At 60.1% G+C, this 26,393-nt stretch overlaps 2 protein-coding genes across 2 annotated transcripts in view; one reads left to right on the top strand and one right to left on the bottom strand.

Moving 5' to 3' along the window:
• Positions 1-17,736, bottom strand: part of LOC104915764 (serine protease 53-like) — a 31,475-nt gene extending 13,739 nt beyond the window's left edge. The window contains exons 1-5 of the mRNA XM_085215388.1: positions 17,662-17,736; positions 15,270-15,302; positions 12,772-12,940; positions 10,631-10,908; positions 4,249-4,415 (exon numbers count right to left, since the gene is read on the bottom strand). Of these exons, the coding sequence (XP_085071514.1) occupies positions 4,249-4,415; positions 10,631-10,908; positions 12,772-12,940; positions 15,270-15,302; positions 17,662-17,731 (717 nt within the window). The 5' untranslated portion in view covers positions 17,732-17,736. The remainder of the gene's footprint in view (positions 1-4,248; positions 4,416-10,630; positions 10,909-12,771; positions 12,941-15,269; positions 15,303-17,661) is intronic.
• A 4,206-nt stretch (positions 17,737-21,942) lies between these two features.
• Positions 21,943-26,387, top strand: LOC104915861 (vitamin K epoxide reductase complex subunit 1-like protein 1). Its single transcript, XM_085215387.1, has 3 exons — positions 21,943-22,143; positions 24,288-24,397; positions 25,720-26,387. The coding sequence occupies exons 1-3, from the start codon at positions 21,995-21,997 to the stop codon at positions 25,932-25,934; spliced, it is 474 nt and encodes a 157-aa protein (XP_085071513.1). The 5' UTR covers positions 21,943-21,994; the 3' UTR covers positions 25,935-26,387.
• Positions 26,388-26,393: the final 6 nt, after the last annotated feature.

The following is a 26,393-nucleotide window of genomic DNA, read 5'->3' as shown; positions in this document are numbered from 1 at the left end:
CCATAGAGACCCCATAGAGCCCCATAGGGACCCATAGAGACCCCATAGACACCCAAAGAGACCCCATAGAGCCCCATAGAGACCCATAGAGACGAGACCCATAGAGACCCCATAGAGACCCCATAGAGCCCCATAGGGACCCATAGAGACCCCATAGACACCCAAAGAGACCCCATAGAGCCCCATAGAGACCCATAGAGACCCATAGAGACCCATAGAGACCCCATAGAAACGCATAAAGACCCCAAAGACCCCATAGAGACCCCATAAAGCCCCATAGAGACCACAGAGACTCCATAGAGACCCCATAGAATCCCATAGAGCCCCATAGAAACACATAGAGCCCCATAGGGACCCATAGAGACCCCATAGACACCCAAAGAGACCCCATAGAGCCCCATAGAGACCCATAGAGACCCCATAGAAACGCATAAAGACCCCAAAGACCCCATAGAGACCCCATAAAGCCCCATAGAGACCACAGAGACTCCATAGAGACCCCATAGAATCCCATAGAGCCCCATAGAAACACATAGAGACCCCAAAGACCCCATAGAGACGTATAGAGCCCCATAGAGACCCCACAGAGACCCATAGAGCCCCATAGGGACCCCATAGAGCCCCATAGAGACCCCATAGAAACGCATAAAGACCCCAAAGACCCCATAGAAACCTATAGCGCCCCATAGAGACCCACTGAGACCCATAGAGACACACAGGGACCCATAGAGCCCCATAGAGACCACAGAGACTCCATAGAGACCCCATAGAGTCCCATAGAGCCCCATAGAAACACATAGAGACCCCAAAGACCCCATAGAGACCTATAGAGCCCCATAGAGCCCCATAGAGACCCATAGAGCCCCATAGGGACCCCATAGAGCCCCATAGAGACCCCATAGAAACGCATAAAGACCCCAAAGACCCCATAGAAACCTATAGCGCCCCATAGAGACCCACTGAGACCCATAGAGACACACAGGGACCCATAGAGACCCATAGAGACCCTTAGATACCCCATAGAGCCCCATAGAGAGCACAGAGACCCCATAGAGACCCCATAGAGTCCCATAGAGCCCCATAGAAACACATAGAGACCCCAAAGACCCCATAGAGACCTATAGAGCCCCATAGAGACCCCACAGAGACCCATAGAGCCCCATAGGGACCCCATAGAGCCCCATAGAGCCCCATAGAGACCCCACAGAGCCCCATAGAGACCCATAGAGCCCCATAGAGACCCCATAGAAACGCATAAAGACCCCAAAGACCCCATAGAAACCTATAGCGCCCCATAGAGACCCACTGAGACCCATAGAGACACACAGGGACCCATAGAGACCCATAGAGACCCTTAGATACCCCATAGAGCCCCATAGAGAGCACAGAGACCCCATAGAGACCCCATAGAGCCCCATAGAGACCACAGAGACCCCATAGAGACCCCATAGAGTCCCATAGAGCCCCATAGAAACACATAGAGACCCCAAAGACCCCATAGAGACCTATAGAGCCCCATAGAGACCCACAGAGACCCATAGAGCCCCATAGGGACCCCATAGAGCCCCATAGAGCCCCATAGAGACCCACAGAGCCCCATAGAGACCCATAGAGCCCCATAGAGACCCCATAGAAACGCATAAAGACCCCAAAGACCCCATAGAAACCTATAGCGCCCCATAGAGACCCACTGAGACCCATAGAGACACACAGGGACCCATAGAGACCCATAGAGACCCATAGATACCCCATAGAGCCCCATAGAGAGCACAGAGACCCCATAGAGACCCCATAGAGCCCCATAGAGACCACAGAGACTCCATAGAGACCCCATAGAGCCCCATAGAGCCCCATAGAAACACATAGAGACCCCAAAGACCCCATAGAGACCTATAGAGCCCCATAGAGACCCCACAGAGACCCATAGAGCCCCATAGGGACCCCATAGAGCCCCATAGAGCCCCATAGAGACCCCACAGAGCCCCATAGAGACCCATAGAGCCCCATAGAGACCCCATAGAAACGCATAAAGACCCCAAAGACCCCATAGAAACCTATAGCGCCCCATAGAGACCCACTGAGACCCATAGAGACACACAGGGACCCATAGAGACCCATAGAGAGCACAGAGACTCCATAGAGACCCCATAGAGTCCCATAGAGCCCCATAGAAACACATAGAGACCCCAAAGACCCCATAGAGACCTATAGAGCCCCATAGAGACCCCATAGAGCCCCATAGAGACCCATAGAGCCCCATAGAGACCCATAGAAACGCATAAAGACCCCAAAGACCCCATAGAAACCTATAGCGCCCATAGAGACCCACTGAGACCCATAGAGACACACAGGGACCCATAGAGACCCATAGAGAGCACAGAGACCCCATAGAGACCCCATAGAGCCCCATAGAGACCACAGAGACTCCATAGAGACCCCATAGAGTCCCATAGAGCCCCATAGAAACACATAGAGACCCCAAAGACCCCATAGAGACCTATAGAGCCCCATAGAGACCCCATAGAGACCCATAGAGCCCCATAGAGACCCCATAGAGCCCCATAGAGCCCCATAGAGACCCCATAGAGCCCCATAGAGCCCCATAGAGACCCCATAGAAACGCATAAAGACCCCAAAGACCCCATAGAAACCTATAGCGCCCCATAGAGACCCACTGAGACCCATAGAGACACACAGGGACCCATAGAGACCCATAGAGACCCATAGATACCCCATAGAGCCCCATAGCCTCTTAGAGATCCCGTGCCTCTTAGAGATCCTGTAGAGCACAGAGACCCCATAGAGACCCCATAGAGCCCCATAGAGACCACAGAGACTCCATAGAGACCCCATAGAGTCCCATAGAGCCCCATAGAAACACATAGAGACCCCAAAGACCCCATAGAGACCTATAGAGCCCCATAGAGCCCCATAGAGACCCATAGAGCCCCATAGAGACCCCATAGAAACGCATAAAGACCCCAAAGACCCCATAGAAACCTATAGCGCCCCATAGAGACCCACTGAGACCCATAGAGACACATAGGGACCCATAGAGACCCATAGAGACCCATAGAGCCCTGCAGGGCCCCATAGAGACCCACAGGGACCCCATAAAGAACCACAGAGACCCCACAGACCCCATAGAGCCCTGCAGGGCCCTGTAGATCCCAATGCCCCCATCCCCCCAATTCTCCCCATCCCCCACATCTCCCCATCCCCCCCACCCCCCCCATCCCCCCAATGCCCCCCACACCCCCAATCTTCCCCCAATGCCCCCCATCCCCCCAATGCCCCCCACACCCCCAATCTTCCCCCACAACCCCACACCCCCAATCTTCCCCCAATGGCACCAATATCCCCCAATGCTCCCCATCCCCCCATGACCCCATACCCCCCCATCCCCCCAATACCCTCAGACCCCCAATCTTCCCTCAATGCCCCCCATCCCCCCAATGCCCCCCATCCCCCCCATACCCCCAATCTTCCCCCAATGCCCCCCATCCCCCCCATACCCCCAATCTTCCCCCAATGGCCCCCATACCCCCCAATGCCCCCCATATCCCCCTGACCCTCAATCTTCCCCCACACCCCCCACACCCCCAATCTTCCCCCAATGGCCCCCATACCCCCAATGCCCCCCATCCCCCCCACACCCCCAATCTTCCCCCAATGGCCCCCATCCCCCCAATGCCCCCCATACCCCCCATACCCCCAATCTTCCCCCACACCCCCCACACCCCCAATCTTCCCCCAATGCCCCCCATCCCCCCAATGCCCCCCATATCCCCAGACCCCCAATCTTCCCCCAATGGCCCCCATACCCCCCAATGCCCCCCATCCCCCCATGACCCCATACCCCCCCATCCCCCCAATACCCCCAGACCCCCAATCTTCCCCCAATGCCCCCCATGCTCCCAATGCCCCCCATACCCCCCATACCCCCAATCTTCCCCCACACCCCCCAGACCCCCAGACCCCCAATCTTCCCCCAATGCCCCCCATCCCCCCCACACCCCCAATCTTCCCCCACACCCCCCAGACCCCCAGACCCCCAATCTTCCCCCAATGCCCCCCATACCCCCCATACCCCCAATCTTCCCCTACACCCCCAGACCCCCAGACCCCACACCCCCACACCCGCAATCCCCCCCAACGCTCCCCATACCCCCCAATCCCCCCCATATCCCCATACCCACCATACCCCCCCCCCCACCCCATATTACTCCCCCCCCCCCCCCCCATTACCTGACAAGCCCCCCGCCCCCCCTGGCTGCCCCCAGCGCAGACCATCCCCCTCTTGGCCGGCCTCATCAGCTCCCTTCGCCGCAGGTTGGAGTGCAGGCAGTTACAGATGGGGGGGCTCAGGAGGTCCTGGGAGACCTTTTGGAGGGGCTGGTCTGCAGGGAGGGACACTGCGGGGGGGGCAGAGTTATGGGGGGCTGTGGGGTGCTGAGGGGGGCTATGGGACTATGGGGGGCTTTGGGGGGCTATGGGAGGCTGTGGGGTGCTGAGGGGGGCTATGGGGGGCTATGGGAGGCTGGGGGGGCTATGGGGGCTGGAAGGGGCTATGGGGTGCTGAGGGGGGGTATGGGGGGCTGTGGGGTGTTATGGGGGGCTATGGGGGACTGGGGGAGCTATGGGGTGCTGAGGGGGGCTATGGGGGGTTATGGGGGGCTTTGGGGGGCTATGGGAGGCTGTGGGGTGCTGAGGGGGGCTATGGGGGGCTATGGGGGCTATGGGGGGCTATGGGGTGCTGAGGGGGGCTATGGGGGGCTGTGGGGTGTTATGGGGGGCTATGGGGGACTGGGGGAGCTATGGGGTGCTGAGGGGGGCTATGGGGGGCTATGGGGGCTTTGGGGGGCTATGGGAGGCTGTGGGGTGCTGAGGGGGGCTATGGGGGGCTATGGGGGGCTATGGGAGGCTGTGGGGTGCTGAGGGGGGCTATGGGGGGCTATGGGGGGCTTTGGGGGGCTATGGGAGGCTGTGGGGTGCTGAGGGGGGCTATGGGGGGCTATGGGGGGCTTTGGGGGTCTATGGGAGGCTGTGGGGTGCTGAGGGGGGCTATGGGAGGCTGTGGGGTGCTGAGGGGGGCTATGGGGGGCTATGGGGGGCTTTGGGGGGCTATGGGAGGCTGTGGGGTGCTGAGGGGGCTATGGGGGGCTATGGGGGGCTTTGGGGGCTTTGGGGGGCTATGGGAGGGTGTGGGGTGTTATGGGGGGCTATGGGGGGCTATGGGGGGCTTTGGGGGGCTATGGGAGGCTATGGGGGCTTTGGGGGGCTATGGGAGGGTGTGGGGTGCTGAGGGGGGCTATGGGGGGCTATGGGGGGCTTTGGGGGGCTATGGGGTGCTGAGGGGGGCTATGGGGGGCTGTGGGGTGTTATGGGGGGCTATGGGGGGCTATGGGGGGCTTTGGGGGGCTATGGGAGGCTGTGGGGTGCTGAGGGGGGCTATGGGGGCTATGGGGGGCTTTGGGGGGCTATGGGGTGCTGAGGGGGGCTATGGGGGGCTGTGGGGTGTTATGGGGGGCTATGGGAGGCTATGGGGGGCTTTGGGGGGCTGTGGGGGGCTGTGGGGTGCTGAGGGGGGCTATGGGGGGCTACGGGGGCTTTGGGGGGCTATGGGGGGCTATGGGAGGCTATGGGGGGCTTTGGGGGTCTATGGGAGGGTGTGGGGTGCTGAGGGGGGCTATGGGGGGCTATGGGGGGCTTTGGGGGGCTATGGGGTGCTGAGGGGGTCTATGGGGGCTGTGGGGTGTTATGGGGGGCTATGGGGGCTGTATGGGGGGCTTTGGGGGGCTATGGGAGGCTGTGGGGTGCTGAGGGGGGCTATGGGGGTCTATGGGGGGCTATGGGGCTGTGGGGTGCTGAGGGGGGCTATGGGGGGCTATGGGGGGCTATGGGGGGCTATGGGGGCTGTGGGGTGCTGAGGGGGGCTATGGGGGGCTATGGGGGGCTATGGGAGGCTATCGGCGGCTGGGGGGGGCTGTGGGGTGCTGAGGGGGGCTATGGGGGGCTGTGGGGTGTTATGGGGGGCTATGGTGGGTCTATGGGGTGTTATGGGGTGCTGAGGGGGACTTGGGGGAGCTATGGGGTGCTGAGGGGGGCTATGGGGGGCTATGGGGGGCTATGGGGGTCTGGAAGGGGCTATGGGGTGCTGAGGGGGGCTATGGGGGGCTGTGGGGTGTTATGGGGGGCTATGAGGGGTCTATGGGGTGTTGGGGGGCTATGGGGGGCTATGGGGGGCTTGGGGGGGCTATGGGAGGCTGTGGGGGGCTGAGGGGGGCTATGGGGGGTAATGGGGGGCTATGTGGGGCTATCGGCGGCTGGGGGGGGCTATGGGGGCTGGAAGGGGCTATGGGGTGCTATGGGGGGCTATGGGGGGCTGTGGGGTGTTATGGGGGGCTATGGGAGGCTGTGGGGAGCTTGGGGGGCTATGGGGGGGGATGGGGGGCTATGGGGGGCTATGGGGGACTGGGGTGGGGCTATGGGGTGCTGAGGGGGGCTGTGGGGGCTGAGAGGGGCTATGGGGGCAGGGGGGTCTATGGGGTGTTATGGGGGGCTATGGGGGGCTGTGGGGTGTTATGGGGGGCTATGGGGGACTGGGGGGCTATGGGGTGCTGAGGGGGTATGGGGGGCTATGGGGGGCTATGGGGGGCTTTGGGGGGCTATGGGAGGCTGTGGGGTGCTGAGGGGGGCTATGGGGGCTACGGGGGGCTTGGGGGGCTATGGGGTGCTGAGGGGGGCTATGGGGGGCTATGGGGGGCTATCGGCGGCTGGGGGGGCTATGGGGTGCTGAGGGGGGGTATGGGGGGCTGTGGGGTGTTATGGGGGGCTATGGGGGGTCTATGGGGTGTTATGGGGTGCTGAGGGGACTGGGGGAGCTATGGGGTGCTGAGGGGGGCTATGGGGGGCTATGGGGGGCTATGGGGGCTTTGGGGGGCTATGGGAGGCTGTGGGGTGCTGAGGGGGGCTATGGGGGGCTATGGAGGGCTATGTGGGGCTATAGGCGGCTGGGGGGGCTATGGGGGCTGGAAGGGGCTATGGGGTGCTGAGGGGGGCTATGGGGGGCTGTGGGGTGTTATGGGGGGCTATGGGGGGTCTATGGGGTGTTATGGGGGCTATGGGGACTGGGGGAGCTATGGGGTGCTGAGGGGGGCTATGGGGGGCTATGGGGGGCTATGGGGGGCTATGGGGGGCTATGTGGGGCTATCGGCGGCTGGGGGGGCTATGGGGGCTGGAAGGGGCTATGGGGTGCTGAGGGGGGTTATGGGGGGCTGTGGGGTGTTATGGAGGGCTATGGGGGACTGGGGAGCTATGGGGTGCTGAGGGGGGCTATGGGGGGGCTATGGGGGGCTATGGGGGGCTATGGGGGGCTTTGGGGGCTATGGGAGGCTGTGGGGTGCTGAGAGGGGCTATGGGGGGCTATGGGGGGCTATGGGGGCTATGGGGGGCTATAGGCGGCTGGGGGGGCTATGGGGGCTGGAAGGGGCTATGGGGTGCTGAGGGGTGTTATGGGGGGCTATGGGGGGGCTATGGGGTGTTATGGGGGGCTATGGGGGGGCTGTGGGGTGTTATGGGGGGCTATGGGGGGGTCTATGGGGTGTTATGGGGGGCTATGGGGGACTGGGGGAGCTATGGGGTGCTGAGGGGGGCTATGGGGGGGCTGTGGGGTGTTATGTGGGGCTATGGGGGGCTGTGGGGTGTTATGGGGGGCTATGGGGGGCTGTGGGGTGTTATGGGGGGCTATGGGAGGCTGTGGGGTGCTGAGGGGGGCTATGGGGGGCTATGGGGGGCTATGTGGGGCTATCGGCGGCTGGGGGGGGCTATGGGGGCTGGAAGGGGCTATGGGGTGCTGAGGGGGGATATGGGGGGCTGTGGGGTGTTATGTGGGGCTATGGGGGGCTGCGGGGTGTTATGGGGGGCTATGGGGGGCTGTGGGGTGCTGAGGGGGGCTATGTGGGGCTATGGGGGCTATGTGGGGCTATGGGGGACTGGGGGAGCTATGGGGTGCTGAGGGGGGCTATGGGGGGGGCTATGGGGTTTTATGTGGGGCTATGGGGGGCTGTGGGGTGTTATGGGGGGCTATGGGGGACTGGGAGGTGTTGTGGGGGGCTATGGGGGGTCTATGGGGTGTTATGGGGGGCTATGGGAGGCTGTGGGGTGCTGAGGGGGGCTATGGGGGCGGGGGGGGCTATGGGGGGCTATGGGGGACTGGGGGGGGATATGGGGTGCTGAGGGGGGCTGTGGGGGGCTGTGGGGTGCTGAGAGGGGCTATGGGGCCGGGGGGGGCTATGGGGTGTTATGGGGGGCTATGGGAAGCTGTGGGGTGTTATGGGGGGGCTATGGGGGGTCTATGGGGTGTTATGGGGGCCTATGGGGGACTGGGGGAGCTATGGGGTGCTGAGGGGGGCTATGGGGGGGGCTATGGGGTGTTATGTGGGGCTATGGGAGGCTGTGGGGTGCTGAGGGGGGCTATGGGGGGCTATGGGGGGCTATGGGAGGCTGGGGGGGGCTATGGGGGCTGGAAGGGGCTATGGGGTGCTGAGGGGGGGTATGGGGGGCTGTGGGGTGTTATGGGGGGCGATGGGGGGTCTATGGGGTGTTATGGGGGGCTATGGGGGACTGGGGGAGCTATGGGGTGCTGAGGGGGGGCTATGGTGGGGCCTATGGGGTGTTATGGGGGGCTATGGGGTGCTGTGGGGTGTTATGGGGGGCTATGGGGGGCTGTGGGGTGCTGAGGGGGGCTATGGGGGGCTATGGGGGGCTATGGGGGGCTATCGGCGGCTGGGGGGGGCTATGGGGGCTGGAAGGGGCTATGGGGTGCTGAGGGGGGGTATGGGGGGCTGTGGGGTGTTATGGGGGGCTATGGGGGGTCTATGGGGTGTTATGGGGGGCTATGGGGGACTGGGGGAGCTATGGGGTGCTGAGGGGGGCTATGGGGGGGGCTATGGGGTGTTATGGGGTGCTATGGGAAGCTGTGGGGTGTTATGTCGGGCTATGGGGGGCTATGGCGTGTTATGGGTTGCTATGGGGTGCTGAGGGGGACTATGGGGTGCTGTGGGGTGCTATGGGGCAGCGCTATGGGGCAGTGCTATGGGGATGAATATCTATGGGGTCCCACTGACCCCCAACCACCCCCAATCTATGGGATCCCAACGCCCCCCAACCACCCCACCCCAATCTATGGGGTCCCAACGCCCCCAAACCACCCCACCACCCAATCTATGGGGTCCCACTGACCCCCAACCACCCCACCCCAATCTATGGGGTCCCACTGACCCCCAACCACCCCACCCCAATCTATGGGGTCCCACTGACCCCCAACCACCCACCCCAATCTATGGGGTCCACTGACCCCCAACCACCCACCCCAATTCTATGGGGTCCCACTGACCCCCAACCACCCCACCCCAATCTATGGGGTCCCACTGACCCCAACCACCCCACCCCAATCTATGGGGTCCCACTGACCCCCAACCACCCCACTCCAATCTATGGGGTCCCACTGACCACCAACCACCCACCCCAATCTATGGGGTCCCACTGACCCCCAACCTCCCACCCCAATCTATGGGCTCCCACTGACCCCCAACCACCCCACTCCAATCTATGGGGTCCCACTGACCCCCAACCACCCACCCCAATCTATGGGGTCCCACTGACCCCCAACCACCCACCCCAATCTATGGGGTCCCACTGACCCCCAACCACCCACCCCAATCTATGGGGTCCCACTGACCCTCAACCACCCCACCCCAATCTATGGGGACCCAACGCCCCCCAACCACCCACTCCAATCTATGGGGTCCCACTGACCCTCAACCACCCCACCCCAATCTATGGGATCCCACTGACCCCCAACCACCCCACCCCAATCTATGGGGTCCCAACGCCCCCCAACCACCCCACCCCAATCTATGGGGTCCCAACGCCCCCCAACCACCCCACCCCAATCTATGGGCTCCCAACGCCCCCCAACCACCCCACCCCAATCTATGGGGTCCCACTGACCCTCAACCACCCCACCCCAATCTATGGGATCCCATTGACCCTCAACCACCCCACCCCAATCTATGGGGTCCCAACGCCCCCCAACCACCCACCCCAATCTATGGGGTCCCAACGCCCCCCAACCACCCCACCCCAATCTATGGGGTCCCACTGACCCTCAACCACCCCACCCCAATCTATGGGATCCCATTGACCCTCAACCACCCCACCCCAATCTATGGGTCCCACTGACCCCCAACCACTCCACCCCAATCTATGGGGTCCCACTGACCCCCAACCACCCCACCCCAATCTATGGGATCCCATTGACCCTCAACCACCCCACCCCAATCTATGGGATCCCACTGACCCCCAACCACCCCACCCCAATCTATGGGTCCCACTGACCCCCAACCACCCCACCCCAATCTATGGGGTCCCACTGACCCCCAACCACCCACCCCAATCTATGGGGTCCCACTGACCCTCAACCACCCCACCCCAATCTATGGGGTCCCAACGCCCCCCAACCACCCCACCCCAATCTATGGGGTCCCACTGACCCCCAACCACCCCACCCCAATCTATGGGGTCCCAACGCCCCCCAACCACCCCACTCCAATCCATGGGCTCTCACCGTTCTCCGCCACGTTCCCCCACCCCGTGATCCAACAGGGGGTCCCGAAAGCGAAGGGGTAGCGGGGCTGGGGGAGGCAGATGATCCCCACGCGGGGTCCGAGGCTGACCGGGCTCTTCAGGCGGAGCAAAGCCAAATCATGGCCGCCCTCCACCCTCCTGTAGGCCTGGTGAAGCACCACGGCCTCCACTGCCCTCTCCTGGCCTCCGGAATCGTTGAGCCGGAGTCGCCCCACAACCACCTTCCAGGCTGTAGGGGCGGCGCGGCTCCCGTTGGGGCTGTGGGGTGGATGGGATTTTGGGGTCGCACCGCAGTCCGTGGGGGGGATCGGTCCGGGGGGGTCGGGGGCGTCAATGGGACTCGTAGGGTTCTAGGTATCTCAGTGGGGTTCTGGGTGTCCCAGTGAGGTTCTAGGTGGCCCAGTGGTGTTCTAGGTGGCCCAAGGGAGTTCTGTAGGGCCTCATAGGGTTCTAGGTATCTCAATGGAGTTCTGGGTGTCCCAGTGAAGTTCTAGGTGGCCCAGGGGGGTTCTAGGTAGCCCAAGGAGTTCTGTAGGGCCTCATAGGGTTCTAGGTATCTCAATGGAATTCTGGGTGTCCCAGTGAAGTTCTAGGTGGCCCAGTGGGGTTCTAGGTAGCCCAAGGGAGTTCTGTAGGGCCTCATAGGGTTCTAGGTATCTCAGTGGGGTTCTGGGTGTCCCAGTGAAGTTCTAGGTGGCCCAGTGGTGTTCTAGGTGGCCCAAGGGAGTTCTGTAGGGTCTCATAGGGTTCTAGGTATCTCTGTGGGGTTCTGGGTGTCCCAACCGAGTTCTGGGGTGTCCCAGTGAGGTTCTAGGCGGCCCAGTGGAGTTCTAGGTAGCCCAGGGGGGTTCTAGGTAGCCCAAGGGAGTTCTGTAGGGCCTCATAGGGTTCTAGGTATCTCAATGGAGTTCTGGGTGTCCCAGTGAGGTTCTAGGCGGCCCAGTGGGGTTCTAGGTAGCCCAAGGGAGTTCTGTAGGGTCTCATAGGGTTCTAGGTATCTCTGTGGGGTTCTGGGTGTCCCAACTGAGTTCTGGGGTGTCCCAGTGAGGTTCTAGGTGGCCCAGTGGAGTTCTAGGTAGCCCAGGGGGGTTCTAGGTAGCCCAAGGGAGTTCTATAGGGTCTCATAGGGTTCTAGGTATCTCTGTGGGGTTCTGGGTGTCCCAACCGAGTTCTGGGGTGTCCCGGTGAGGTTCTAGGTGGCCCAGTGGGGTTCTAGGTAGCCCAAGGGAGTTCTGTAGGGCCTCATAGGGTTCTAGGTATCTCAATGGAATTCTGGGTGTCCCAGTGAAGTTCTAGGTGGCCCAGTGGAGTTCTAGGTAGCCCAAGGGAGTTCTTCAGGGCCTCATAGGGTTCTAGGTATCTCTGTGGGGTTCTGGGTGTCCCAACCGAGTTCTGGGGTGTCCCGGTGAGGTTCTAGGTGGCCCAGTGGGGTTCTAGGTAGCACAAGGGAGTTCTATAGGGCCTCATAGGGTTCTAGGTATCTCAGTGGGGTTCTGGGTGTCCCAGTGAGGATTTGGGGTGTCTCAATTGGGTGATGGGTGCCCCAGTGAGGATCTAGGTGGCCCAATAGGGTTCTGAGTGGTCCAATGGGGTTCTAGGTAACCTCACAGGATTCTGGATGTCCCAATCAAGTTCTGGGTGTCCCAGTGGGATTGTGGGGTGCCAGTTGAGTACCCCAGCAAGGACCTAGGCAGCTTAATAGGGCTTTAGGTGGGTCAGTGAGGTTCTAGGTGACTTAATGGTCACCTAGAGAGGTTCTCGGAGGGCCAGTAGGGTTCTAGGTACCCCTATGGGATTCTAGGTGGCCTAATAGGGTTCTGGGTGGCCCAATGGGGATCTGGATGACCCACTGAGGTTCTAGATGCCCTAACAAGGATCTAGGTGGTCCAGTGAGGTTCTGGGTGGCCTAATGGGGATCTGGATGACCCACTGAGGTTCTAGATACCCTAACAGAGATCTAGGTGGCCCACTGAGGTTCTAGATGACCCAAAAAAACTCAAAGGAATCCATGAAGGATATCCCAAAGCCTTCCCAGCGGGATCAGGGAAACCAATCACCCCCACCCCCCCCTTCGCCTCAACCACCCCCCCAATTTTGGGTCGGGTCACCCCCAGAACTCACCCCTGGAAGCAGTGCGCAGCCGATAGGACCCACTGCGGGGCGACGAGGGTTCCCCCACAGAAATGCTGACCCCATAACTGGAGGCTGACCTGCCACGGCCATTCCCCGGGACGGGCGGCGTCGCCCCCCACCACTCGACCCCGATCGCGTTGCTGTCCACATTCCAGCTCTATGGGATATCGGGGTGCAACCCCACCACAGCCCCCCTTTTGTCAGCGTTACGGGGTCAGGAAGAGGGGACACCCCCCCAAAAAAAAACCCCCCACCTCCCCTTTTGTCTCTGTTATGGGGTCAGGAAGAGGGGACACCCCCCCAAAAAAAACCCCCCACCTCCCCTTTTGTCACCATTATGGGGTCAGGAAGAGGGGACACCCCCCAAAGCCCCCCCCCATTTTGCCACCGTTATGGGGTCAGGAAGAGGGGACACCCCCAAAAAAAACCCCCACCTCCCCTTTTGTCTCCGTTATGGGGTCAGGAAGAGGGGACACCCCCCAAAGCCCCCCCCCCATTTTGTCACCGTTATGGGGTCAGGAAGAGGGGACACCCCCCCAAAAAAACCCCCACCCCCCCTTTTGTCACCGTTATGGGGTCAGGAAGAGGGGACACCCCCCCAAAAAAACCCCCACCCCCCCTTTTGTCACCATTATGGGGTCAGGAAGAGGGGACACCCCCCAAAGCCCCCCCCATTTTGTCACCGTTATGGGGTCAGGAAGAGGGGACACCCCCCAAAGCCCCCCCCCATTTTGTCACCGTTATGGGGTCAGGAAGAGGGGACACCCCCCCAAAAAAAACCCCACCCCCATTTTGTCACCATTATGGGGTCAGGAAGAGGGGACACCCCCCCAAAAAAACCCCCCACCCCCCCTTTTGTCACCATTATGGGGTCAGGAAGAGGGGACACCCCCCAAAAAAACTCCCCCACCCCCCCTTTTGTCACCGTTATGGGGTCAGGAAGAGGGGACACCCCCCAAAGCCCCCCCCCATTTTGTCACCGTTATGGGGTCAGGAAGAGGGGAGACCCCCCAAAAAAAACCCCCACCCCCCTTTTGTCACCATTATGGGGTCAGGAAGAGGGGACACCCCCCAAAAAAACTCCCCCACCCCCCCTTTTGTCACCATTATGGGGTCAGGAAGAGGGGACACCCCCAAAAAAACTCCCCCACCCCCCCTTTTGTCACCATTATGGGGTCAGGACGAGGGGACACCCCCCAAAAAAAAACCCCACCCCCCCTTTTGTCACCGTTATGGGGTCAGGAAGAGGGGAGACCCCCCCCCAAAAAAAACCCCCTCCCGGATCCCATCGTTGCGTTACGGTGTTGCGACAACAGGAAGGAAAGGGGTTGCAACACCGCCATGGGGTCGGCTGTTGTGGGGCCAACGGTTCGGGGTGGCTTTTGTCACCCTGCGGCCCCAAAGTGAAAACCCAAATATTGGTGTTCCCACCCCCACCCCCCCCCCAAAAAAAAAAAATTGGACCTAAATGTTGGATTTTTTTTTTTCTCCCAGTATGAACCCAGATTTTGGGGATTTTCCCACAAAATTGGGCTGAAATAATGGGATTTTCTCCCCAAAGTGCGTCCCATGGGTTCTCCCCTGAAGGACCCCAGTATTGGAGCTTTTCTCCCCAAAATGAGGACCCAGATTTTGGGATTTTCCCCTCCAGAAGGGACCCCAATATTGGGATTTTTCACCCCAAAATGAAGACCCAGATTTGAGGATTTTTCCTCCAGAAGGGACCCCAATATTGGGGTTTTTCTCCCCAAAACGAGGACTCAGATTTTGGGATTTTCCCCTCCAGAAGGGACCCCAATATTGGGGTTTTTCACCCCAAAATGAGGACCCAGATTTTGGGATTTTCCCCTCCAGAAGGGACCCCAATATTGGGGTTTTTCACCCCAAAATGAAGACCCAGATTTTGGGATTTTTTCCCTCCAGAAGGGACCCCAATATTGGGGTTTTTCACCCCAAAACGAGGACTCAGATTTTGGGATTTTCCCCTCCAGAAGGGACCCCAATATTGGGGTTTTTCTCCCCAAAACAAGGACCCAGATTTTGGGATTTTCCCCTCCAGAAGGGACCCCAATATTGGGGTTTTTCTCCCCAAAACAAGGACCCAGATTTTGGGATTTTCCCCTCCAGAAGGGACCCCAATATTGGGGTTTTTCTCCCCAAAACAAGGACCCAGATTTTGGGATTTTCCCCTCCAGAAGGGACCCCAATATTGGGGTTTTTCACCCCAAAATGAAGACCCAGATTTTGGGATTTTCCCCTCCAGAAGGAACCCCAATATTGGGGTTTTTCACCCCAAAATGAAGACCCAGATTTTGGGATTTTTTCCCTCCAGAAGGAACCCCAATATTGGGATTTTTCCTCCAGGAGGGACAACCAATATTGGGATTTTTCACCCCAAAATGAGGACCCAGATTTTGGGATTTTTCCTCCAGGAGGGACCCCAATATTGGGGTTTTTCTCCCCAAAATCTTTTTCTCCCCCCTTACCTGGTCTGGAGGGAGCAGCCCAAACTTTTGCAGCTGTAGGGGGGGGATAGGAGGGGTTACGACCCCAATTTGGGGGGGGGGGGAGGAGACCCCAAATGGGGGATCCATCCACCCCCCCCTCCACACCCCCCAAATGGGACCCCAAAGGTGAGCTGCCCCCCTCCCCCCCCCCTCCCACCCCACACCCGGATGTTTTTGGGGTTGCGATGCCCGAAATTCCCGTCTGACCGGTCGGGGTGGACGCACGGCGTCCGTCTGTCTGTCCTCCTGGGGGGCATTTGGGGTCCCTTTGGGGACATTGGGGTCCTTTTGGGGGGGACATTGGGGTCCCTTTGGGGACATTGGGGTCCTTTTGGGGGGGACATTGGGGTCCTTTTGGGGACATTGGGGGGTCCTGGGGGGACATTGGGGTCCCTTTGGGGACATTGGGGTCCTTTTGGGGAGGACATTGGGGTCCCTTTGGGGACATTGGGGTCCCTTTGGGGACATTGGGGGGTCCTGGAGGGACATTGGGGTCCCTTTGGGGACATTGGGGTCCTTTTGGGGTTCTTTTTGGGGGGGACATTGGGGTCCCTTTGGGACACTGGGGGGTGCTGAGGGACATTGGGGTCTCTTTGGGGACATTGGGGTCCTTTTGGGGGAGACATTGGGGTCCCTTTGGGGACATTCGGGGATCCTGGGGGGACATTGGGGTCCCTTTGGGGACATTGGGGGGTCCTGGGGGGACATTGGGGTCCTTTTGGGGACATTGGGGTCTCTTTGGGGAACATGGGGGTCCTGGGGGGACATTGGGGTCCTTTTGGGGGGACATTGGGGTCTCTTTGGGGACATTGGGGGGTCCTGGGGGGACATTGGGGTCTCTTTGGGGACATTGGGGTCCTTTGGGGGGGGACATTGGGGTCCCTTTGGGGACATTCGGGGATCCTGGGGGGACATTGGGGTCCCTTTGGGGACATTGGGGTCCTTTTGGGGGGGACATTGGGGTCTCTTTGGGGACACTGGGGGGTCCTGGGGGACATTGGGGTCTCTTTGGGGACATTGGGGGGTCCTGGGGGGACATTGGGGTCCTTTTGGGGGGGACATTGGGGTCCCTTTGGGGACATTGGGGGGTCCTGGGGGACACAGGGGTCCCTTTGGGGACATTGGGGGTTTCTGGGGGACACTGGGGTCCCTTTGGGGACATTGGGGGGTCCTGGGGGGACACTGGGGTCCCTTTGGGGACACTGGGGGGTGCTGAGGGGACATTGGGGTCCCTTTGGGGACATTGGGGTCTCTCTGGAGACATTGGGGTCCTTTTGGGGGGGACACTGGGGTCCCTTTGGGGACACTGGGGGGTGCTGAGGGACATTGGGGTCTCTTTGGGGACATTGGGGTCCTTTTGGGGGGACATTGGGGTCCCTTTGGGGACATTCGGGGATCCTGGGGGGACATTGGGGTCCCTTTGGGGACATTGGGGGGTCCTGGGGGGACATTGGGGTCCCTTTGGGGACATTGGGGTCTCTCTGGAGACATTGGGGTCCTTTTGGGGGGGACATTGGGGTCCCTTTGGGGACATTCGGGGATCCTGGGGGGACATTGGGGTCTCTTTGGGGACATTGGGGTCCTTTTGGGGGGGACATTGGGGTCCCTTTGGGGACATTGGGGATCCTTTTGGGGGGGACATTGGGGTCCCTTTGGGGACATTGGGGGGTCCTGGAGGGACATTGGGGTCCCTTTGGGGACATTGGGGGGTCCTGGGGGACATTGGGGTCCCTTTGGGGACATTGGGGGGATCCTGGGGGGACATTGGGGTCCCTTTGGGGACATTGGGGGGTGCTGAGGGGACATTGGGGTCCCTTTGGGGACATTGGGGTCTCTCTGGAGACATTGGGGTTCCTTTTGGGGGGGACACTGGGGTCCCTTTGGGGACACTGGGGGGTGCTGAGGGACATTGGGGTCTCTTTGGGGACACTGGGGGGTCCTGGGGGACATTGGGGTCTCTTTGGGGACATTGGGGTCCTTTTGGGGGGGACATTGGGGTCTCTTTGGGGACACTGGGGGGTCCTGGGGGACATCGGGGTCCCTTTGGGGACATTGGGGTCCTTTTGGGGGGGGGGACACTGGGGTCTCTTTGGGGACTTGGGGTCCCCATAGAACCCCTCCTACCCCCACCTCCTCCTTTGGGGACCCCCACAGGACCCCCCCTCCCCCCCCATTTACGAACCCCTCACCCCCTTAAGGACCCCATAGGACCCCCCCCCCTCCTTTAGGAACCCTCCCTCCCCCACCCCCTCCTTAAGGACCCCCACAGAACCCCCCTCACCCCCCGTCTCCTTTAAGGACCCCCCCGGGACCCCCACTGACCCCCCCCCACCCCCCTATTTACCACCCCCCCCCCCCCATTTCCACTCACCCCCCAGGAAGAGGAGGAGGACGGTGAGGCACGGAGGTGAGCAGAGTTGTGTGGGGTCGTGCGGGGTCATGGCTTGGGGGGGGGCCTGGGGTGGGGGGGAGCTGGGGGGGCTTGGGAGGGGGGGGGGTCCGTCTGTCCGTCCGTCCGTCCGTCCGTCAGAGCACAGAATCGTGGGGGTTGGGGTTGGGGGTGGGGGGGGGGGGGGAGGTTAATGGGGTGATGCTGTTGGGGTGACATCATTCATCCCTTCATTGCCACACCTCGAGTTGTGGTTATGGGGTGTTCCCATAGGAATGGGGGGGGGGCGGGGGGGTTGTACGCCCGAAAAGGGATTTTGGGGTCCGGGGGGGGTTAATGGGGGGTTTGTTACCCAAAAAGTGGGGTTTGGGGGTCGGAGGTGGGAGGTTAATGGGGGGTTTGTTACCCAAAAAGTGGGGTTTTGGGGTCGGAGGGAGGGTTAATGGGGGGTTTGTGACCCCAAAACTGGGATTTTGGGGTCGGGGGGGGTTAATGGGGGGTTTGTAACCCCAAAAAGTGGGGTTTTGGGGTCGGAGGGGGGTTAATGGGGTGTTTGTAACCCAAAAAGTGGGACATTGGGGTCGGAGGGGGGTTAATGGGGGGTTTTGTGACCCCAAAAAGTGGGGTTTTGGGGTCGGAGGGGGGGTTAATGGGGGGTTTGTTACCCCAAAAGTGGGGTTTTGGGGTCGGAGGGGGGGTTAATGGGGGGTTTGTTACCCAAAAAGTGGGGTTTGGGGTCGGAGTGGGGTAATGGGGGGTTTGTTACCCAAAAAGTGGGGTTTTGGGGTCGGAGGGAGGGTTAATGGGGGTTTGTGACCCCAAAACTGGGATTTTGGGGTCGGGGGGGGTTAATGGGGGGTTTGTAACCCCAAAAAGTGGGGTTTTGGGGTCGGAGGGGGGTTAATGGGGTGTTTGTAACCCCAAAAAGTGGGACATTGGGGTCGGAGGGGGGGTTAATGGGGGGTTTGTGACCCCAAAAAGTGGGGTTTTGGGGTCGGAGGGGGGGTTAATGGGGGGTTTGTTACCCCAAAAGTGGGTGTTTTGGGGTCGGAGGGGGGGTTAATGGGGGGTTTGTGATCCCAAAACTGGGATTTTGGGGTCGGGGGGGGTTAATGGGGGGTTTGTTACCCCAAAGTGGGGTTTTGGGGTCGGAGGGGGGTTAATGGGGGGTTTGTAACCCCAAAAAGTGGGACATTGGGGTCGGAGGGGGTTAATGGGGTGTTTGTAACCAAAACTGGGATTTTGGGGTCAGAGGGGGTTAATGGGGTGTTTGTGACCCCAAAACTGGGATTTTGGGGTCGGGGGGGTTAAGGGGGTTTGTTACCCAAAGTGGGGTTTTGGGGTCGGAGGGGGTTAATGGGGGTTTGTTACCCAAAAGTGGGGTTTGGGGTCGGAGGGGGGTTATGGGGGGTTTGTGACCCCAAAACTGGGATTTTGGGGTCGGGGGGGGTTAATGGGGGGTTTGTAACCCCAAAAAGTGGGATTTTGGGGTCGGGGGGGTTAATGGGGGGTTTGTAACCCCAAAAAGTGGGACATTGGGGTCCGAGGGGGGGTATTGGGGGGTTTGTGATCCAAACTGGGATTTTGGGGTCGGGGGGTTAATGGGGGGTTTGTGACCCAAAACTGGGATTTTGGGGTCGGGGGGGGGGGTTAATGGGGGGTTTGTTACCCAAAAGGGGGAATTTGGGGTCGGAGGGGGTTATTGCGGGGTTTGTGATCCAAAAGTGGGACATTGGGGTTGGAGGGGGGGTTAATGGGGGGTTTGTGACCCAAAAAGTGAGATTTTGGGGTCGGGGGGGGGTTAATGGGGGGTTTGTAACCCAAAAGTGGGACTTTGGGGTCGGAGGGGGGTTATTGCGGGGTTTGTGATCCCAAAAAATGGGACATTGGGGTCGGAGGGGGGGTTAATGGGGGGTTTGTGATCCCAAAAAATGGGACATTGGGGTTGGAGGGGGGTTAATGGGGGGTTTGTGACCCAAAAAGTGGGGTTTTGGGGTCGGAGGGGGGGTTAATGGGGGGTTTGTTACCCAAAAGTGGGGTTTTGGGGTCGGAGGGGGGGTTAATGGGGGGTTTGTGATCCCAAAACTGGGATTTTGGGGTCGGGGGGGGTTAATGGGGGGTTTGTTACCCCAAAAGTGGGGTTTTGGGGTCGGAGGGGGGTTAATGGGGGGTTTGTAACCCCAAAAAGTGGGACATTGGGGTCGGAGGGGGGTTAATGGGGTGTTTGTAACCCCAAAACTGGGATTTTGGGGTTCAGAGGGGGGTTAATGGGGTGTTTGTGACCCCAAAACTGGGATTTTGGGGTCGGGGGGGGTTAATGGGGGGTTTGTTACCCCAAAAGTGGGGTTTTGGGGTCGGAGGGGGGTTAATGGGGGGTTTGTTACCCAAAAAGTGGGGTTTTGGGGTCGGAGGGGGGGTTAATGGGGGGTTTGTGACCCCAAAACTGGGATTTTGGGGTCGGGGGGGGGTTAATGGGGGGTTTGTAACCCCAAAAAGTGGGATTTTGGGGTCAGAGGGGGGTTAATGGGGGGTTTGTAACCCAAAAAGTGGGACATTGGGGTCCGAGGGGGGGTTATTGGGGGGTTTGTGATCCCAAAACTGGGATTTTGGGGTCGGGGGGGGTTAATGGGGGGTTTGTGACCCCAAAACTGGGATTTTGGGGTCGGGGGGGGGGGTTAATGGGGGGTTTGTTACCCCAAAAGGGGGAATTTGGGGTCGGAGGGGGGGTTATTGCGGGGTTTGTGATCCCAAAAAGTGGGACATTGGGGTTGGAGGGGGGGTTAATGGGGGGTTTGTGACCCCAAAAAGTGAGATTTTGGGGTCGGAGGGGGGGTTAATGGGGGGTTTGTAACCCCAAAAGTGGGACTTTGGGGTCGGAGGGGGGGTTATTGCGGGGTTTGTGATCCCAAAAAATGGGACATTGGGGTCGGAGGGGGGGTTAATGGGGGGTTTGTGATCCCAAAAAATGGGACATTGGGGTTGGAGGGGGGGTTAATGGGGGGTTTGTGACCCCAAAAGTGAGATTTTGGGGTCGGAGGGGGGGTTAATGGGGTGTTTGTGACCCCAAAAGTGGGGTATTGGGGTCGGAGGGGGGGTTAATGGGGGGTTTGTTACCCCAAAACTGGGATTTTGGGGTCGGAGGGAGGGTTAATGGGGGGTTTGTGACCCCAAAAGGGGGGTTTTGGGGGGGCTGATCCCAAAATGAGGGCTGCCATATTGTTTGGATGCCATGATTGGGGCTTTCCCCTCCAAAATGAGACCCAAATCTTGGGGTTTCTCCCCCAAAATTGGGGTTTTTACCCCCAAAATGAAGACCCGAATCTTGGGGTGTTTCCCCCCAAAATGAGACCCAAATCTTGGGGTTTCTCCTCCAAAATCAGACCCCAAAATTGAGGTTTCTTCCTCAAAACGAGGACGCAAGGGGTAGAACTTATCCCCCAGTCCGAAAGGACCCCAAAATCGGGGTTTTTACCCCCAAATTGAACCCACGCATTGGGGTTTTCTTCCCTAAAACAGAGACCGAACATTTTCCCCCATAAAAACCCCAAACGTTGGACTTTTCCCCCAAAATTCAGACCCAAATATTGGTGGTTTTTTGTTTTTGTTTTTTTTTTTTTTGTTCCCCCCACATGGATCCAAAAACATCTATTTTGCACCCCGAAAAGAACCCAGTATTGGGGATTCTTCCCCCAAAATGAGGACCCAGATGTTGCTTCCTCCCCCCCCCCAAAAAAGAAGTCTCAAATGTTGGGATTTTGCCCAAATGCACCCAAATATACATTATTTCTCCCCAAAAAAGTGAACCCTGTTCCTCTCCCTTAAAGATCCCAAATACTGCGGTTTCTCCCCCAAATCGGGGCTGAAATATCGCGATTCCCCTCCTCCGCCCCCCCAGAAGCCCCAAATATTGAGTTCCCCATTTAGCCCAATGGGACTCCATCCCCCATCACCCCCCGCGACAACTTCCGCTCCCATCGCCCACAACATCCGGTCCTGCACGCAATGACTTCCGTTCCCAATCGCCCAATGGGCTCTGTGGACCAATGGGAGCGCGGGGCCGTGGCCGGGGCGTAAATGGAAGCGACGGGGGCGTAGTGGGCGTGGCCTGTGCGTCGTAGGCGTGGTCTGGGATATGTGGGCGTGGCTAGCGCGTGATTTTGGCGCGCCGGGCGGGGTTTTGGCGCGCCGGGCGGGGTTTTTTGCCGCGCCGGGCGGGGTTTTTTTGCCGCGCTGGGCGGGGTTTTGGCTCCTTGGGCGGGTTTTTTTTTTTTGAAGCGGTGGGCGCGGCTTTTTTAGGGGCTCGGTGGGCGGGGTGATGGCGGCGCGCGCGGCGCTGTGCGCGGTGGGTTTGGCGCTGGCGGGGTACGCGCTGCACGTGGAGCGCGCGCACGAGAGGGACCCCACGTACCGCGCCAGCTGCGATCTCGGGCCCAGCGTGTCGTGCACGCGCGTGTTCGCCTCCAGGTTGCCGAGGCGGTGGGGAAGGGGGGGGAGGGGAAGGAGTTGCGCAACGCGTGGGGGTTTGCATCGCAATAGGGGTCTGATCGCGACTGGGGATCGCATCGCAATAGGGGTTCGCTGTGCGATAGGGGATCGCCTTGCGTTGCGCTGCGTTGCATTGTATCCGGGGCTGGGTTTGCAATAGGAGCTGAAGTGCAGTTGGGTTTACGTCCCATTGGGAAGTCCGTTGCAAGGGGGATTTGCTTCGTACTGCGTTGCAAGGAGAGGGGTTGCTTTGCTTTGCTTTGGAAGTGGGGAGGTTGCTTTGCGTCGTGGCTTGCTCTGCAATAGGGTTGCATTTGCATTAGGGGTTGCATTGCAGTGGGGATTTCTTTGCACTGGGGGTTGTGTTGCATTGCATTCGGGGTTTGCATTGCACTGCGTTGCATCACGTTGCACAGGGGGTCGGGTCGCAGTGGGGCTTTGCACTGCGTGGGGGTTTGCTTGGTTTGCTTTGCGTTGCATTGAGGATTGCACGGCTTTGCACTGCAGCGGGGGTTGCATTGCCCAGGGTTTGCATCGCATAGGGGGTTTTGCTTTGCATTGCCAAGGGGTTGCATTGCCAAGGGGTTGCATTGCCCAGGGGTTGCATTGCCCAGGGGCGTTGCTTTGCATTGCCCAGGGGTTGCATCGCATAGGGGTTGCATTGCCCAGGGGTTGCATTGCCCAGGGGTTGCATCTCATAGGGGCTTTGCGTTGCATTGCCCAGGGTTTGCATCGCATAGGGGGTTTTGCTTTGCATTGCCCAGGGGTTGCATTGCCCAGGGTTTGCATCGCATAGGGGGTTTTGCTTTGCATTGCCCAGGGGTTGCATTGCCCAGGGGTTGCATCGCATAGGGGCTTTGCTTTGCATTGCCCAGGGGTTGCATTGCCCAGGGGTTGCATTGCCCAGGGGTTGCATTGCCCAGGGGTTGCATCTCATAGGGGCTTTGCGTTGCATTGCCCAGGGTTTGCATTGCACAGGGTTTGCATCGCATAGGGGCTTTGCTTTGCATTGCCCAGGGGTTGCCTTGCAGCGGGGGTTGCATCGCTTTGCAGTGGCGTTGCACAGGGTTTGCACTGCAGACATCGCGGCGGGGTCGCGTTGCATCATTGCTTGCTTTGCTTTGCAATGCGCCGCCATGGGGCACCACGTGGCAGGGGCGGGGCATGGAGAAGGGGGCGGGGTTTAGGAGTGGGCGGGGCTTGAGGAAGAGGCGGGGCTGTGGTTGGGGCGGGGCTTGAAAGGGGGCGCGGGCTCAGGGTGGGCTTAGGGAGGGGCGGGGCTTAGGGAGGGGGCGGGGCTTACAGTATTGCCTTATATGGGCATGGGTGGAGCTCAGTTATTTTGGGGCGGTTTTGGGGTCACTGTGGGGCGGTTTTGGAGTCACTGTGGAACAGTTTTGGGGTGACTGTGGGGCGGTTTTGGGGTCACTATGATCCAGTTGAGATGGTGGGTCTCTGTGGGGTGGTTTTGTGGTCTCTGTGGGGTGGTTTTGTGGTCTCTGTGGGGTGGTTTTGTGGTCTCTGTGGGGCGGTTTTGGGGTCATTGGGATCCAGTTGGGGCAGTGGGTCTCTGTGGGGTGGTTTTGGGGTCTGTGGGGCGGTTTTGGGGTCATTGGGATCCTGTTGGGGCAGATTTGGGGTTTCTGTGGGGTGGTTTTGGGGTCCCTGGGATCCAGTTGGGGCATTGGGTCACTGTGGGGTGGTTTTGGGGTCTCTATCGGGTGGTTTTTGGGGTCATTGGGATCCAGCTGAGATGGTGGGTCTCTGTGGGGTGGTTTTGGGGTCTCTATGGGGCGGTTTTTGGGGTCAATGGGATCCTGTTGAGATGGTGGGTCTCTGTGGGGTGGTTTTGGGGTCTGTGTGGGGCGGTTTTTGGGGTCAATGGGATCCTGTTGAGATGGTGGGTCTCTGTGGGGTGGTTTTGGGGTCTCTATGGGGCGGTTTTTGGGGTCAATGGGATCCTGTTGAGATGGTGGGTCTCTGTGGGGTGGTTTTGGGGTCTCTATGGGGCGGTTTTTGGGGTCAATGGGATCCAGTTAAGATGGTGGGTCTGTGGGGCGGTTTTGGGGTCTGTGTGGGGCGGTTTGTGGTCCCTGTGGGTCTCAGTGGGGTGGATCCCACAGGTGGGGCCGTGGTCTGGGGCTGCTGGAGGCGTTTGTGGGTCGGGACAGCGCCATCAACGTCCCCAACAGCGTCATCGGGATCGTCTTCTACAGCCTGCAGGCACTGCTTGGTGCGGCCCCAGTCTGTCCCCAGCCCCGTCCGTGTGTCCCCATCCCTGTCCGTGTGTCCCCAATGCGTCCCCATCCCTGTCCGTGTGTCCCCAATGCGTCCCCATCCCCGTCTGTGTGTCCCCATCCCTGTCCGTGTGTCCCCAATGCGTCCCCATCCCCGTCTGTGTGTCCCCATCCCCGTCTGTGTGTCCCCAGCGCGTCCCCATCCCCGTCCGTGTGTCCCCATCCCCGTCCGTGTGTCCCCATCCCCGTCCGTGTGTCCCCATCCCCGTCCGTGTGTCTCCAATGTGTCCTCACAGCCACAACATGGCCCCAACGTGTCCCCATCCCTGTGTGTCCCCAATATGTCCTCAATATGTCCCCCATGTGTCCCCACAGCCACAACACAGCCCCAATGCGTCCCCATCCCTGTCCGTGTGTTCCCAATGCGTCCCCATCCCTGTCCTTGTGTCCCCATCACCTGTCCGTGTGTCCCCAATGCGTCTCCATCACCTGTCCGTGTGTCCCCAGTGTGTCCCCATCCCTGTCTGTGTCCCAAATGCGTCCCCATCCCCGTCTGTGTGTCCCCATCCCTGTCTGTGTGTCCCCAATATGTCCCCATAGCCACAACGTGGCCCCAATGTGTCCCCATCCCTGTCCGTGTGTCCCCATCCCTGTCCGTGTGTCTCCAATGTGTCCCCACAGCCACAACATGGCCCCAATGTGTCCCCATCCCTGTGTGTCCCCATCCCTGTGTGTCCCCAATGTGTCCCCACAGCCACAACACGGCCCCAATGTGTCCCCATCACCTGTCCGTGTGTCCCCATCACCTGTCCGTGTGTCCCCAATGTGTCCCCATCCCCGTCTGTGTGTCCCCATCTCCATGTGTCCCCATCGCGTCACCGCATCTGTCCGTGTGTCCTCAAAGTGTCCCCATCTCCATCTGTCCCTCTGTCCGTGTGTCCTCCCCCATGTCTGTATGTCCCCCCAGTCCGTGTGTCCCCATCTCCATCCATTTTTCCCCAGTGTGTCCCCCCCCATTTCTGTCTGTGTGTCCCCAACGCGTCCCCACCTCCATGTCCGTGTGTCCCTGACACCTCCATGTCCGTGTGTCCCTGACACCTCCATGTCCGTGTGTCCCTGAAGTCCCCCCATCTCCATCTGTCCTCCTGTCCATGTGACCCCAGTGTGTCCCCATCTTTGTCCCCCCCCACCTCCGCATCCGTGTGTCCCCTCCCCATGTCCGTATGTCCCTTCCCCCCTCCCCCTCCCCCCCCCCCCCCCCCCCCCCGTGTCCGTGTGTCCCTACAACCGTCCATCTTTCCCGTTGCCCCCCCTACAGGCGCAGTTCCGGGCAGAGCCTCCTCCGCCACGCTGCTGGTGACGTCGGTGACGTCGGTGCTGGCGTCGCTGTACCTGGCGCTGGTTTTGGCCTTCGGCCTCCACGACCTCTGCCTCGTCTGCCTCAGCACCTACGCCGTCAACGCCGCCCTCCTCTTCCTCAACTGGAGGCGCTGGCGGCGCTGCGGCCGAACCACAGGCCAGAAACGCGACTGACGACGATGACGTGGCGACGGCGGTGTGGTGACAACATGGCAGCGACAACGACATGGCAGTGGCGACACGGCAACGGCAGTGACAACGACATGGCAATGGCAGCAACAACGCGGCGGCGACGGCGACAACGACATGGCGACAGCGGCAACAACATGGCGGTGGCGGCGATAACGACATAGTGGTGGCAACAACATGGCGGCGGCAACAACATGGCGGTGACAAGGTGATGGCAACAACAACATGGGGAGGCGACGACGGCGGTGACGACAGCATGGCGGCAACAACATGGTGGCAGTGGCAACATGGTGACAGCGACAACAACAGGGCAGCAGCGACAACATGGCGGCGACAATATGGAGGCAATGGTGTGACGGTGACAATGACATGGCGGTGACAATGACATGGCGGTGATGGTGACATGGTGGTGCCAACATGACAGTGACGATGTGACAACGTGAC

This window comes from Meleagris gallopavo, unplaced genomic scaffold (genome assembly GCF_905368555.1).
Source record: "Meleagris gallopavo unplaced genomic scaffold, MGAL_WU_HG_1.1 scaffold_24, whole genome shotgun sequence".
NCBI lineage: Eukaryota > Metazoa > Chordata > Aves > Galliformes > Phasianidae > Meleagris > Meleagris gallopavo.
Note: the sequence above shows the minus strand (reverse complement) of the source record. Positions and strands in the feature narration are given on the sequence as shown.